At 45.8% G+C, this 13,100-nt stretch overlaps 1 protein-coding gene across 1 annotated transcript in view; it reads right to left on the bottom strand.

Moving 5' to 3' along the window:
• The window catches only part of LOC140210347 (uncharacterized), a 73,450-nt gene extending 61,260 nt beyond the window's left edge, over positions 1-12,190 (bottom strand). Inside the window, exons 1-2 of the mRNA XM_072279222.1 lie at positions 12,091-12,190; positions 8,777-8,907 (exon numbers count right to left, since the gene is read on the bottom strand). Of these exons, the coding sequence (XP_072135323.1) occupies positions 8,777-8,907; positions 12,091-12,111 (152 nt within the window). The 5' untranslated portion in view covers positions 12,112-12,190. The remainder of the gene's footprint in view (positions 1-8,776; positions 8,908-12,090) is intronic.
• Positions 12,191-13,100: the final 910 nt, after the last annotated feature.

Raw genomic sequence — 13,100 nt, 5'->3', positions numbered from 1 at the left:
GAACGAGCTGCCAGCACAAGTGGTGCCTGCAAGCTCGATTTCAATGTTTAAGAGAAGTTTGCATAGGTACATTGATGGTAGGAAGTATGAAGAGCTATTGTCCCGGTGCAGCCAATGGGACTAGGCTGTTTAAATGGTTCAGCATGGACTAGATCGGCCAAAGAGCCTGTTTCTGTGCTGTATTTTTCTATGACTCTGTAAAGCTCCTTTCCCACTCTGCCACTCACCCATCCACTCATACATTCAGACAGGCCTCCAGTCCTTAGCCCCGAAACCTTATGTTTCTATCCTGCACCCCAGATAAAACAACCCTCTAGAAACCATGGATGCATTGGTAATTATTTTCCAATGTTCTATAGATTCAGGATCAGTTCCTGAGGACTGGAGGGTAGCTAATGTTATCCCACTTTTTAAGAAAGGAGGGAGAGAGAAAACAGGGAATTATAGACCAGTTAGCCTGACATCAGTGCTGGGGAAGATGCTGGAGTCAATTATAAAGGATGAAATAGCGGCACATTTGGATAGCAGTAACAGGATCGGTCCAAGTCAGCATGGATTTATGAAGGGGAAATCATGCTTGACTATTCTTCTGGAATTTTTTGAGGATGAAACTATGAAAATGGACAAGGGAGAGCCAGTGGATGTAGTGTACCTGTACTTACAGAAAGCCTTTGATAAGGTCCCACATAGAAGATTAGTGGGCAAAATTAGAGCACATGGTATTGGGGGTAGGGTACTCACAGGGATAGAAAATTGGCTGGCAGACAGGAAACAAAGAGTAGGGATAAATGGATCCCTTTCAGAATGGCAGACGGTGACTAGTGGGGTACCGCAAGGCTCGGTGCTGGGATCGCAGCTATTTACAACATACATTAATGATTGAGATGAAGGGATTAAAAGTAACATTAGCAAATTTGCAGATGACACAAAGCTGGGTGGCAGTGTGAAATGTGCGGAGATGTTGAGATAATGCAGGATGACTTGGACAGGTTGGGTGTGTGGGCAGATGCAGTTTAATGTGGATGAATGTGAGGTTATCCACTTTGGTGGCAAGAACAGGAAGGCAGATTACTATCTGAATGGTGTCAAGTTAGGAAAAGGGGAAGTATAACAAGATCTAGGTGTTCTTGTTCATCAGTCACTGAAAGTAAGCATGCAGGTACAGCAGGCAGTGAAGAAAGCTAATGGCATGTTGGCCTTCATAACAAGGGGAGTTGAGTATAAGAGCAAAGAGGTCCTTCTGCAGTTGTACAGGGCCCTGGTGAGACCACACCTGGAGTATTGTGTACAGCTTTGGTCTCCAAATTTGAGGAAGTACATCCTTGCTATTGAGGGAGTGCAGTCGAGGTTCACGAGGTTAATTCCTGGGATGCTGGGACTGTCATATGCTGAAAGATTGGAGCGACTGGGCTTGTATACACTAGCATTTAGAAGGATGAGAGGGGATCTCGTTGAAACATATAAGATTATTAAGGGATTGGACACGCTAGAGGCAGGAAACATGTTGGGGGAGTCCAGAACCAGGGGCCACAATTTGAGAATAAGGGGTAGGCCATTTAGAACGGAGTTGATGAAAAACTTTTTCACCCAGAGAGTTGTGGATCTGTGGAATGCTCTGCCTCAGAAGGCGGTGGAGGCCAATTCTCTGGATGCTTTCTAGAAAGAGCTAGATAGAGCTCTTAATGATAGTGGAGTCAAGGGATATGGGGAGAAGGCAGGAACGGGGTACTGATTGTGGATGATCAGCCATGATCACAGTGAATGGCGGTGCTGGCTCGAAGGGCCAAATAGCCTACTCCTGCACCTATTGTCTATCGTCTATAACCCAAACTTGTCCAACCTTTATACATTTCCTCATCCTCCTGCACTCCAGATAAAATAACCCAATTGCAGAGGAGAAGATGACGGCGCGACACAGCGCGCAGCAGCAACTCTGGTGATGAATATCTGTTATCTGTCAAGTAGGGTGCCATGCACAATTCTGATTTGATGGAGGCAGACGTGAGAGAACGGAGGAACATCTGGTGAAACTTCTGAAATGCCTGTTTCGCTGCCTCTGCTACTGTGTGATCTGAAATCTCCGGAGGGGAAGGCCCCGAATCCTCGGCTTTGCTCGTTGCTTGGCGGCCGGGGTGGGGTCGAAGCGCTCGGTAGAGATGGTGCTCGGTGTCGGAGGGCTGGTCAGAGGCTCGAAGTTTTCGGACGGGCTCAGAGTCGGCTGTGGTCAGGTGCTTCCAGGATGCTGCTTCAGCAAGTTTGCAACGCTGGAGGCTCATGGTAGGGAGAGTCTCTCCCTTCTACTGTCTGCGTGAGATGTTGGGGCTATTGGGACTTTGAGACTTTTTTTAAACCATGCCCATGGTCTGCTCTTTATCAAATTACGGTATTCCTTTGCAATGTTGTAACTATATGTTATAATTATGTGGTTTGTGTCCCTTTTAGTCTTGGTCTGTCCTGTGTTTCTGTGATATTCTACTGGAGGAACATTGAATCATTTCTAAATGACAATAAACGTGGACTGAGTGTCCTCATAATCTAATCTTGTCCAACGTTTATAAACTTCCCTCGGCCTCCTGCACTCCCAAGAAAAAAAAACCCAATCTTGTCCAACCTCAATGTAGAGACAAAAGAGATTTATACTCTCTCAGTCAGGCAGCATCCTGCCCAACCTTTTCTGCATCCTCTCTCAAGTGAGTCTCAGACCAAAGGGCACAGCCTCAAAATAGAGAGACGTCCATTTTCAACGGATACGAGAAAGAATTTCTCAGCTAGTCTTGTAGGGATTCCCATTCTGTGGTCGACAGATCCCTTGGTTAACGGTAGGGGTCAATGGCATAAAACAGGTTGGTAACTCCCGAGCTACAGCGAGAGTGGTGAATCAGCGGAGTTTGTTGCCACAGACAGCTGTGGAGGCCAAGCCCCTGTCTATGGTCTAGTTACCCGTCCTCAAAATCCAATCAAATGTCCCCACGCCTGTGTAAGTCAGTCCCTGGACCAATTTCTCCCCTAGAGGAGAATCGTGGGAGAGTTCAAGACCTCAGAGTACAAGGACGTCCCCTTAGAACAGGGATGAGGAGGAATTTCTTTAGCCAGAAGGTGGTGAACATGTGGAATTCATTGCCACAGGTGACTGTGGAGGACAAACCACTGGTGGAGGCTGATAAGTTCTTGATTAGTCAGAGCGTCAAAGGTTATAGGGAGAAGGCTGGAGAGTGGGTTTGGGAAGGATAATCGATCAGCCATGATGGAATGCGGAGCAGACTCGATGAGCCAAATGGCCTAATTCTGCACCTGTGTCTTATGGTCCTGCAGTCTTAGACTCCATATCCTTCCTGCAATAGGGTGACCAAACTGCAACAACACTCCAAATGGAGGCTGAATGAAGCTTTATACAGTTGTGAAATGTCGTCTTTACTCGGGTACTGAGTGTACAACCAAGAAGGCAAAGACTTCTGTACACCCTCTTGACCACCCTACCTATCTGCATGGCCATTTGCAGGGAGTTATGAACTTGGACCCCTAGCTTTCCTTTCTACATCAAAGATCCATTCCCTCTGTACCTTGTTCAGCTCTCCTTCACTCACTGCTTTTAGTCAGGAGACATGGCTGAATTATATTTGCTGCTGATTGCAGAGACTTATTTTAAATTAACTCTCTTTTGTTGCTGTCAATTTAACTGGAGGCCACAAGTCCCACCGGGCCATCTCTTTGCCCAACAAGTCTCACCACGCCATCCCTTTGCCTAACAAGTCCCACCAGCCCCTCCCTTTGCCTAACAAGTCCCACCACCCCCTCCCTTTGCCTAAGAAGTCCCATCACACCATCTCTTTGCCCAACAAGTCTCACCACGCCATCCCTTTGCCTAACAAGTCCCACCACCCCCTCCCTTTGCCTAACAAGTCCCACCACACCATTCCATAGAAATATAGAAACATAGAAAATAGGTGCAGGAGTAGGCCATTCAGCCCTTCTAGCCTGCACCGCCATTCAGTATGATCATGGCTGATCATCCAGCTCAGAACCCTGTACCAGCGTTCCCTCCATACCCCTTGATCCCTTTAGCCACAAGGGCCATGTCTAACTCCCTCTTAAATATAGCCAATGAGCTGGCCTCAACTGTTTCCTGTGGCAGAGAATTCCACAGATTCACCACCTTCTGTGTGAAGAAGTTTTTCTTAATCTTGGTCCTAAAAGGCTTCCCCTTTATCCTCAAACTGTGACCCCTCGTTCTAGACTTTCCCAACATCGGGAACAATCTTCCTGCATCTAGCCTGTCTAATCCCTTTAAGATTTTATACATTTCAATCAGATCCCCCCCGCAATCTTCTAAATTCCAACGAGTATAAGACTAGTTCATCCAGTCTTTCATCATATGAAAGTCCTGCCATCCCAGGAATCAATCTGGTGAACCTTCTTTGTACTCCTTCTATGGCAAGGATGTCTTTCCTCAGATTAGGGGACCAAAACTCCACACAATACTCCAGGTATGGTCTCACCAAAACCTTGTACAACTGCAGTAGTACCTCCCTGCTCCTGTACTCGAATCCTCTTGCTATGAATGCCAGCATACCATTTGCCTTTTTCACCGCCTGCTGTACCTGCATGCCCACTTTCAATGACTGGTGTATAATGACACCCAGGTCTCGTTGCACCTCCCCTTTTCCTAATCGGCCACCATTCAGATAATAATCTGTTTTCCTGTTTTTGCCACCAAAGTGGATAACTTCACATTTATCCACATTAAATTGCATCTGCCATGAATTTACCCACTCACCTAACCTATCCAAGTTACCCTGCATCCTCTTAGCATCCTCCTCACAGCTAACACTGCCGCCCAGCTTCGTGTCATCCGCAAACTTGGAGATGCTGCATTTAATTCCCTCATCCAAGTCATTAATATATATTGTAAACAACTGGGGTCCCAGCACTGAGCCTTGCAGTACCCCACTAGTCACTGTCTGCCATTCTGAAAAGGTCCCGTTTATTCCCACTCTTTGCTTCCTGTCTGCCAACCAATTCTCTATCCACATCAATACCTTACCCCCAATACCGAGTGCTTTAAGTTTGCACACTAATCTCCTGTGTGGGACCTTGTCAAAAGCCTTTTGAAAATCCAAATATACCACATCCACTGGTTCTCCCCTATCCACTCTACTAGTTACATCCTCAAAAAATTCTATGAGATTCGTCAGACATGACGTTCCTTTCACAAATCCATGCTGACTTTGTCCGATCATTTCACTGCTTTCCAAATGTGCTGTTATCACATCTTTGATGACTGACTCTAGCAGTTTCCCCACCACCGATGTTAGGCTAACCGGTCTATAATTCCCCGGTATCTCTCTCCCTCCTTTTTTAAAAAGTGAGGTTACATTAGCCACCCTCCAATCCTCAGGAACTAGTCCAGAATCTAACGAGTTTTGAAAAATTATCACTAATGCATCCACTATTTCTTGGGCTACTTCCTGAAGCACTCTGGGATGCAGACCATCTGGCCCTGGGGATTTATCTGCCTTTAATCCCTTCAATTTACCTAACACCACTTCCCTACTAACATGTATTTCCCTCAGTTCCTCCATCTCACTGGACCCTCTGTCCCCTACTATTTCCGGAAGATTATTTATGTCCCCCTTAGTGAAGACAGAACCAAAGTAATTATTCAGTTGGCCTGCCATGTCCTTGCTCCCCATAATCAATTCACCTGTTTCTGTCCGTAGGGGACCTACATTTGTCTTAACCAATCTTTTTCTTTTCACATATCTATAAAAGCTTTTACAGTCAGTTTTTATGTTCCCTGCCAGTTTTCTCTCATAATCTTTTTTCCCCTTCCTAACTAAGCCCTATGTCCTCCTTTGCTGAACTCTGAATTTCTCCCAGTCCTCAGGTGAGCCACTTTTTTTGGCTAATTTGTATGCTTCTTCTTTGGAATTGATACTATCCCTAATTTCCCTTGTCAGCCACGGGTGCACTACCTTCCTTGATTTATTCTTTTGCCAAACTGGGATGAACAATTGTTGTAGTTCATCCATGCGATCTTTAAATGCTTGCCATTGCATATCCATCGTCAACCATTTAAGTGTCATTTGCCAGTCTATCTTAGCTAATTCACGTCTCATACCTTCAAAGTTACCCTTCTTTAAGTTCAGAACCTTTGTTTCTGAATTAACTATGTCACTCTCCATCTTAATGAAGAATTCCACCATATTATGGTCACTCTTACCCAAGGGGCCTCTCACGACAAGATTGCTAATTAACCCTTCCTCATTGCTCAATTCCTTTGCCTAAAAAGTTCCACCACACCATCTCTTTGCCTAACAAGTCCCACTACACCATCTCTTTGCCTAACAAGTCCCACTACACCATCTCTTTGCCTAACAAGTCCCACCACGCCATCTCTTTGCCTAACAAGTCCCATCGGGCCATCTCTTTTCCTAACAAGTCCCACCACACCATCTCTTTGCCTCACAAGCCCCACCACCCCATCCCTTTGCCTCACAAGTCCCACCATGCCATCTCTTTGCCTCACATGTCCCACCTTGCCATCTCTTTTCCTAATTTGTTGACTATTGAATGAGCACTTGCCTTTGACACCATAATTTTTTAAGCTGATTGCAGAGACTTATTTTAAATTAACTCTCTTTTGTTGCTGTCAATTTTACTGGAGGCCTCAAGTCCCACCGGGCCATCTCTTTGCCCAGAAGTCTCACCACGCCATCCCTTTGCCTAACAAGTCCCACCACGCCATCTCTTTGCCTAACAAGTCCCACCACGCCATCTCTTTGCCTAACAAGTCCCACCACCCCATCCTTTTGCCTAACAAGTCCCACCACACCATTCCTTTGCCTAAAAAGTCCCACCATGCCATCCCTTTGCCTCACAAGTCCCACCTTGCCATCTCTTTTCCTAATTTGTTGACTATTGAATGAGCACTTGCCTTTGACACCATAATTTTTTAAGCAGGTGAGGGATGCAGTCGTTATATCAATCATGTGGGTACTTTTGCCTTTGGGCAATGGTAGGAGATTGGTCAGCTATATCTTATACGCTGCATCCACATCACTGGAGAGCTGTATGATACAGATGTGAGAGGGGAGGGGAGGCAGCAGTGGAGGGTGGAGTGGGAGAGAGGACTCAGAGGGGGGACTGGGAGGGGTGTTGGGGGAGTGAAAGCGGGGATTGGGAGGTGTGTGTTGGAGGGCATGCATGGGGGATTGGGAGCAGGGGAGTGCAAGAGCAGAGTGGCAGGGGAGTGGGGGGAGTATTGGGAGAGAGTGGGTATGAGTGGGAAGAGGAAGCAACAGAGGAAGTGACAGGGAGAGTGGGAGGGGGTGAGGGTGGGTACACGGGAGAAGAGACTGGTAATGGTCATTTAATATCTCTTTCCATTAGATGTTAACTTAATGGACCCTTGCAACTTGGGTGTATGTTCAACAAAGATTGCTAAGATGAGATATGTCGAGGTTTTTTTTAAAACGTATCTCAACTTCAGACCAATGTGCATTAATGGAAGAGTTTATAGAAAGTCCATACCAGGCAAAATCCTCCCCACCATTGAGTACACTTAACTGCCACAAGAAAACAGCATCCAACATCCACATCCATGCTCTCTGCTCATTGGACAAAGAGGTCCAAGCAGACTGGGGTCCCACACCATCAGGTTCAGGAACAGTAATTACCCCTCAACCATCAGCAGCATGGATACCTTCACTCACCTCCACCCTCAACTCATTCTACAACCCTGTGGACTCTTTTTCAAGAACTCTGCAACTTGGCACAATCCGTCTTCTTTTGCGCATTGGTTGTTTGTCAGTCTTTGTTATTTATAGTCTTTCACAAATTCTATCGTACTTGCAAGAAAACAAATTTCAAGGTCATATCATATATGTACCTTGATAATAAATTTACTTTGAACTTTAACCTTTGATGTAATAAAGATGGGAAAGTGGTGCTAAGTGTCATTGACGCAGTTCAAAGTACATTTATTATCAAAGTAGGTATACGACATCCAATCCTGCGAATCGTCTCCTTACAGGCAGCCACAGAACAACGAAACATAAAAGAACCCATTAAAAAAGTGAAGACTGCCAGACACCCAATGGGCAGAAACAAAATTAAATCGTGCCAACAATAAAAGTAAGCAAATAACTTTCAGAACTGAAGTTGACAGAAGTGAGTGCACTGACACGAAGCCAGTCATCACTGCAGCCAGTCCAGGAGCCTGTTCGTTGCAGGCCACGGCCTCAGTTCAGCGCACTGCTCAGTAAGCCTTTCCGAGCAGCGAGCTGAATACCAGCCCGTTCGTCACCTCCTGACCTTTTCAATCTGGCCTGGCACTTAAATCGTCCAAATCTCAGGTCGTTCCTCGCTCTCGGGACCCGGGCTTTGCCGGTTCGATGCACTCTCGGCTCTGTGCCTGACACCACATATCACTGTATGTTTCGATGTACTGTACATGTGACAAGTAAGGCTAATCTTTAATCTTTTCATAACTTATACACACACACACACACTTTATGGTTCTGAGAGACCATACAGATTTTGCTTGCTTCTGCTGTTTGCATGATTTGTGTTTTTTCCCTTTCTCCGCCATCGGGTGTCGGCCTTTAGTTTTAATTGGGTTCTTTCGGATTTCTTCCTTTGCAACTGCTGACAAGCAAGGAGATCTCAGGGTTGTATAATTTACACATTCTTTGATAATAAATGTACTTTGAAAGTTTGAAACACACACACGCATGAACAGAGCCCCACTCCATTTCGAGGTGGTCTTTAAACTTACTCAGATGGTAAACGCCAGCTTTTTGGGAAGATGTTGTAATCTTCTGGGTACTGCCTTAGCATGCGATTTAAGTTCATGACCAGCAAATCCTTCATACAGATTTCGTTCATCCCAAGAAAGTAATTCATTTTCTGTGTGAGGAAAAGAATTAACAATCCATGCAGACGGTATACCAGTATGACGTGGTATACGTTCAGTGACCATTTTACTAGGTGCTCCTGCTCCTTAATATAAAATATCTCATCAGCCAACCATGTGGCAGAAACTCAATTAATAAAAACATGCAGACATGGTCAAGAAGTTCAGTCATTGTTCAGACCAAACATCAGAATAGAGGGGGAAGAATTTGTGATCTAAGTGACTTTGACCGTGGAATGATTGCCGGTGACAGACAGGGTGGTTTGAGTATGTCAGAAACTGCTAACCTCCTGCGATTTTCATGCACACACCAAGAATCAGTGAAAAGCTTGTCTTGCCTACTGTTCACACAGATCAGTACAATGAGGCAGAACAGGGTAAAATAATCAAAGTACAGAATAAAGTGTAAAAGCTACCCAGAAAATGCAGCACAGGTAAATGACAAAATGCAAGATCATAATGAGGTAGAGTACTCTGCAAAAGTCTTAGGAGCACATCTAAATATCAAGGGTGCACAGTACTGTAGTGATTTTATGTATTGCACTGTACTGCTGCCACAAAAAAAATCTAATTTCATGACATGTGTGAGTGATGATAAACCTGATTCTGATACGGGTGTCTGTTGTGGACTGAGTGGGAAGTGAGGCAGGGACAGGGGAATGAATCATGGTTGGGAAAATGGAAAGGGAGGGGGAGGCACCAGAGAGACATTCTGTAATGATTAATAAACCAATTTTTGGAATCAAGTGACCTTGCCTGGCGTCTCAGGGCTGGGTGTGTCTGCACCCCCCCCCCCCCGGCACTCCTTCTCTGCCACCTGTCCCACACCCTTCCTGGGGTGCTCCACCCTCGCCATTCCCAAAATCCTTTGTTCCCGCCAGAGTTACAAACTCGCTGTCTGCTCCACGATGACAAATACAGTACTGTGTGCAAAAGTCTTAGGCACGTCATAACCATTATGTCATATGACGTGGGCAATCATGGTCTCCTGATCGTGATTGTTCTCAGCAAATGTTATCTACAGAAGTGGTTTGCCATCGCCTTCTTCTGGGTGTTGTCTTTACACGATGGTAGGGATGGATTCTCAATATTCCTGGATTTCAGTGCTTTAAAAGGGATAGAGAGGGGGGAAAGGGGAGGAGGGGTGGCATTCCTGGTCAGGGATACTATTACAGCTACAGAAAGGGTGTGTAATGTAGCAGGATCCTCTTTTGAGTCAGTATGGGTAGAAGTCAGGAATGGGAAGGGAGCAGTTACTCTATTGGGAGTATTCTATAGGCATCCTGGTATCAGCAGAAATACCCAGGAGCAGACTGGGAGGCAGATTTTGGAAAGGTGCAAAAATAACAGGGTTGTTGTCATGGGTGACTTTAATTTCCCTATTATTGATTGGCACCTGATTAGTTCCAATGGTTTAGACGGGGCAGAGTTTGTTAAGTATGTCCAGCATGGATTCCTGTCACAATATGTTGACAGGCCGACTAGGGGGAATGCCATACTAGATCTAGTACTAGGTAATGAACCAGGTCAGGTCACAGATCTCTCAGTGGGTGAACATCTGGAGGACGGTGATCACTGCTCCCTGGCCTTTGACATTATCATGGAAAAGGATAGAATCAGAGAGGACAGGAAAAATTTTAATTGGGGAAGGGCAAATTATGAGGCTATAAGGCTAGAACTTGCGGGTGTGAATTGGGATGATGTTTTTGCAGGGAAATGTATTATGGACATGTGGTCGATGTTTAGGGATCTCTTGCTGGATGTTAGGGATAAATTTGTCCCGGTGAGGAAGATAAAGAATGGTAGGGTGAAGGAACCATGGGTGACAAGTGAGGTGGAAAATCTAGTCAGTTGGAAGAAGGCAGAATACGTGGTCTAGTAGCAAGGATCAGATGGGTCTATTGAGGAATATAGGGTAGCAAGAAAGGAGCTTAAGAAAGGGCTGAGAAGAGCAAGAAGGGAACATGAGAAGGCTTTGGCGAGTAGGGTAAAGGAAAACCCAGGCATTCTTCAATTATGTGAAGAACAAAATGATGACAGGAATGAAGGTAGGACCAATTAGAGATAAAGGTGGGAAGATGTGCCTGGAGGTTGTGGAAGTGAGCGAGGTCCTCAATGAATACTTCTCTTCGGTAATCACCAATGAGAGGGAACTTGATGAAGGTGGGGATAATATGAGTTGCCTCACAGGTAGATAGGGTAGTTAAGAAAGCTTATGGGGTGTTAGCTTTCATAAGTCGAGGGACAGAGTTTAAGAGTTGCGAGGTAATGATGCAGCTCTATAAAACTCTGGTTAGGCCACACTTGGAGTACCGTGTCCAGTTCTGGTCGCCTCACTTTAGGAAGGATGTGGAAGCATTGGAAAGGGTACAGAGGAGATTTAACAGGATGGGGCCTGGTTCAGAGAGTATGGATTATGATCAGAGATTAAGGGAGATAGGGCTTTACTCTTTGGAGAGAAGGAGGATGACGGGAGACATGATAGAGGTATGCAAGATATTAAGAGGAATAGATAGAGTGGATAGCCAGCGCCTCTTCCCCAGGGCACCACTGCTCAGTACAAGAGGACATGGTTTTAAGGTAAGGGGTGTGAAGTTCAAGGGGGATATTAGAGGAAGGTTTTTTATTCAGAGAGTGGTTGGTGCGTGGAATGCACTGCTTGAGTCAGTAATGAAGGCAGATACACTGGTGAAATTTAAGAGAGTGTTAGACAGGTATATGGAGGAATTTAAGGTGGTGGGGTTATATGGTAGGAAGTGTTTAAGGGTCGGCACAACATTGCGGGCCGAAGGGCCTGTACTGTGCTGTACTGTTCTATGTCCTATGGCTAACCCCCGCTCCCCCCCACCACCAAACCATTGTCAATACTCTTCAGAGATTGTCTGCCTGGCGTCAGTGGTTATATCACCAGGACTTTTGATCTGCACTGGCTGCTCATATGGCCATCCACCAGCTGCCCCCATGGCTTCGCGTGACCCTGATCAGTGGGGGGGGTCTAACCAGGGGCTACACCTTGCCCAAAGCTGACATGCAGGCTAGCGGAGGGAAGGAATGCCTTGTAACTACAGCATCAACATCATGAAATTTAAAAGCTGAGTGGAGTTTCACAATGGTGCAGGTTCTGGGGGTGGGGGTGGAATGGGAGCTTCTGATTGGCTCTTAAGTGGGTCAATTACCTGGTACCGCTTTAGTGACATGGCTTTATCCCGTGACACGAAATTGTCCGACCAGTACAATGTCCATTGCTCCTCTTCGCCGACCTCTTTCAACCCAAGGAGTGCGGCTGCACGGCGAACTGCGAAAGAAACAATGCCAGTTCAGTCTGTGATTGTAGACTGGAGACCAATAGATTGCTGCCGTCGCAGGAGGGAGGAAGGAAGGAAGGTGGGGGACTGGAGAATGGAGAAACACCGGAGCAACAAATGCAGGAATGGGGAGGGTCTTCATAAACACGAGAGGCTCTGCAGAAGCTGGAAACCCAGAACAACACATGCAAACTGACGGAGGGACACAGCAGGTCAGGCAGCATCTAAGGTATTGAATACACAGTCGACGTTTCAAGCCGAGAACCCTTTTCAGTCCTCGTGTAGGGTGCAGGTGAATCCGAGAGATTCTTACTCTCCAGACACTATTTTTCATATTTCCTGCAAACTGCAAACTCATATTTCAAGGCCATTTTACAACTCAAGTTCCCTGCTTTTCTTTAATACACAACTTGCATTCTTTTGCACATTGGTTGTTTGGCAATCTGTGTTTACGTGGAGTTTTTATTGTAAATTCTATTGTAGAAAGCACGGCAGCGCCTCTACTTTCTTGAGAGCCTGTGGAGATTCAGCGTGACCTCTAAAACTTTGACAAACTTCTATAGATGTGTGGTGGAGAGTATATTGACAGGCTGCACCACAGCCTGGTAGGGAAACACCAATGCCCTTGAATGGAAAATCCTACAAAAAGTTGTGGATGCTGCCCAGTCCATCACAGGTAAAGCACATCTATGTGAAACACTGTCACAGGAAATTAGCATCCATCATCCGACTCCCTCCCTCATTGCTGCCAACAGGAAGGAGGTACAGGAGCCTCAGGACCCACACCACCAGGTTCAGGAACAGTTATTACCCCTCAACCATCAGGAAGGAGGTACAGAAGCCTCAGGACTCACACCACCAGGTTCAGGAACAGTTATTAC

The sequence above is a fragment of the Mobula birostris genome, chromosome 15, assembly GCF_030028105.1.
Source record: "Mobula birostris isolate sMobBir1 chromosome 15, sMobBir1.hap1, whole genome shotgun sequence".
In the NCBI taxonomy this organism is placed as follows: domain Eukaryota; kingdom Metazoa; phylum Chordata; class Chondrichthyes; order Myliobatiformes; family Myliobatidae; genus Mobula; species Mobula birostris.
This window is presented reverse-complemented; position numbering and strand designations above follow the sequence as displayed.